At 41.3% G+C, this 2766-nt stretch overlaps 1 protein-coding gene across 1 annotated transcript; it reads left to right on the forward strand.

Annotated features, from left to right (window-relative positions):
• Positions 1 to 239: 239 nt before the first annotated feature.
• Positions 240 to 2002, forward strand: LOC135507332 (hairy and enhancer of split-related protein helt-like). Its single transcript, XM_064926892.1, has 4 exons — positions 240 to 266; positions 829 to 933; positions 1188 to 1284; positions 1518 to 2002. The coding sequence occupies exons 1-4, from the start codon at positions 240 to 242 to the stop codon at positions 2000 to 2002; spliced, it is 714 nt and encodes a 237-aa protein (XP_064782964.1).
• Positions 2003 to 2766: the final 764 nt, after the last annotated feature.

Genomic DNA, 2766 nt, shown 5'->3' on the forward strand with positions numbered 1-2766 from the left:
GACGTTTTACTTGTTCTTTAACTGATCCTAAATGCTCACATTTACCAGAAGCTTGCTCTTTAATCCTATGGAATAATTTAAACCATGAATGCTGGAGTCCCTCGGATGATCGCTTTATAAGGGACAGCTTCTCAGCTCACCTCTCAGTCTAACTCGTCTACAAGCTAAGGAACACACATCCAAACTGCCTCTTGGCATTCATATTTTGAATTAGAACTTTATCAGCACATTGCCAAAGGATGGCATCCAAGATGAAGGATCGCAAGGTAGGCGCTCCCCTTCTACGCTGTGGGATGGAAACCTACTCGGAAACCGTGGCCTTTGCTAGTCGTTGTTTTAATATTTATTACAATAATTTACTTTGGTACTCATAATGTACCACCATTATGGCTATGTGTAGTCAAATGCGAAATGTGGGTCCATGGAAATCGATCGGAACCAATATAGTACACATTTGAGTTTTCAAAAACGACTAAAATGTAAATAATTGATTCAAAGAAGAAAATTGGCTTAAGTTACCACTAAAATAGTATAATTTACGGTTTGAAACCTATGTGTGTCATACCCCATGGTTGTGTTGGAGCCTTGGCACCTGCCTTGGTCCATGTGATACTCGCAAGCGCTATTGCGCTCTAGTGCACAAAAGCGCATCAAGGTGGCAAGGCAAGGCTTATGCGTCTCTTTGCCGTTTGGTTTCCAAGTTGTTTCGTCTTCATTATAGTTTCAGTCAGATTTTTATTCTAGGTTTTTAGAGCTGTACACGTTAGACCTGTCCCACTGTTGATTATGTTTTTTTGTCTAATCATTTGCGTTGTTATTTTTCAACAGAGAACTCCCATCTCCCATAAAGTGATAGAAAAAAGAAGACGGGACCGCATCAACCGCTGTCTAAACGAACTGGGGAAAACTGTGCCAATGGCGCGCGCGAAACAGGTAGCCTACAGTACAGTTGTGAAATTAAATAATCTTATTCACAATTCATAAAGGATAGCCTAAATCATCTTATTCGAAGTTTTATATTGGCTAAATATATTTATTGTTTAGCCTACTCATTGCATTAAATCATTGCTATGCGTGACAAATAGGGTAGCCTACATAATGTCTGCCGTCTGTAGGCTCATCTGTTTGATTTAGTGTATTTAAACGACTTAATATATTTTTTCTAATAACTTTTTTTCTGATGGTAGAACTCTGGAAAACTGGAGAAGGCCGAGATTCTGGAGATGACAGTTCAGTATCTACGAGCGCTCCACTCCGCAGACTTCCCCAGGGGCAGAGAAAAAGGTGCGTATTCCTGTTGGCTCCAATGCGCACGGACCCGGGGCTCTCACCCAGAGCGCATCCCTATCCTGTTCCACCTTATTTTACTCCATTCCAGCTGTCTGGTTTACACATTTATCGCCGTAATATCAATCATCATCACTGTAGTCTATATCGTTAACATATCCTCACATTTGAATGTAATAGCCGCGTTTCGGTGTGTTTTCTGATCGTCCCCTTCTACGGATTCCTTTTAGGTGAGCTACTGGGGGAGTTCGCCAACTACTTCCACTACGGCTACCACGAGTGCATGAAGAACCTGGTACACTACCTGACCACGGAGGAGAGGGTTGAGACCAAAGACATCAAGTACGCAAGGATCCTGGCATTTCTTCAGTCCAAGTCCGGAGTCTTCAACGAGCCGGTGTTCGGCTCCCTGGGCGCGTTGCCAGACCAGGCAGATTATCTGTGCCAGTTTCACTCCTCCCCGGAGTCACACCAGAGCCACAGCCCCAGCGACTCCGTGTTTCAGCAGAGCCCACCCGGACACTTCTCTTGGCACAGCACTGCACGCAGCCCAACCATGTCGTACACAACTGTGCCGCTTTCCGCGCCGACGCAACAGCACCACGGTGGCTACTTGTCACCAGTGCAAGGACTTGACCATCACTACTTCAACTTCTTCAACGGCCACCCGCACGCGAATGCGTTCAGTTTGCACAGTACGCAACACGCGTTGTAAATAGAATCCGGCAACCATTTTTTGTTGTCTTTATTTATATGTGTTCATAATAATATACTTAAAGATTGTGGATATTGTATACTGTACAATACATTTTTTAAATAAAAGTAAATGTTTATTTCCCACAGTTTTTGGGTTTCTTGTGGTAATTATAACATAGGTTGGTCATCAATTGGTGAAAATCTCCCTAAAAATCTGATGGTATAATAGCGTTGGTCTATTGATTATGAATAGGCCTAATTGTTAATTCTTCTAAATCATTTATTACAGAAGAGTTAGCCTGTTACAGTCAAACCACTCAGGCCATTTCTACAAAAATATATATTTGTATTTCTTAAAGGGATAGGCTGGTTAACTTTCTTTTACGCGTATTTTAAACTAACCAAGGGTGTTGTCCTTTCATACAAACTGTTTTTAAACAAATACAATCACATTTTATTGGTCAAATACACATATTTAGCAGATGTTATTTCGGGTGTAACGAAATGCTTGTCTTTCTAGCAGCAACAGCGCAGTAGTATCTAACAATTCACAACAATACACACATCTAAAAGTAAAATAATGGAATTATGAAAGTATATAACGTCCTTTAACTGGTTATTTAGCAAGTTACAGAATATCCTAGCATTTTTGGAGCATATAGCAATGTTAGTGGAAACGGATTATAGCCAGTAAGAAGCTAGTTGACAAGAAACCGTGGTCCACGTATCTTTATCCTCTAGGCTAGTAGTATTATGTGTCGATAGGACCTTAGGCCACTTACA

Source organism: Oncorhynchus masou, chromosome 21 (assembly GCF_036934945.1).
Source record: "Oncorhynchus masou masou isolate Uvic2021 chromosome 21, UVic_Omas_1.1, whole genome shotgun sequence".
NCBI classification, from domain to species: domain Eukaryota; kingdom Metazoa; phylum Chordata; class Actinopteri; order Salmoniformes; family Salmonidae; genus Oncorhynchus; species Oncorhynchus masou.

Bases quoted from the DNA above. Each gene is read 5' to 3' on its own strand.
- LOC135507332 (XM_064926892.1), top strand. From the start codon at position 240: ATGGCATCCAAGATGAAGGATCGCAAG. The intron at 934-1,187 runs GTAGCCTACAGT...TTCTGATGGTAG, and splicing joins CAATGGCGCGCGCGAAACAG to AACTCTGGAAAACTGGAGAA. The intron at 1,285-1,517 runs GTGCGTATTCCT...GATTCCTTTTAG, and splicing joins CCCCAGGGGCAGAGAAAAAG to GTGAGCTACTGGGGGAGTTC.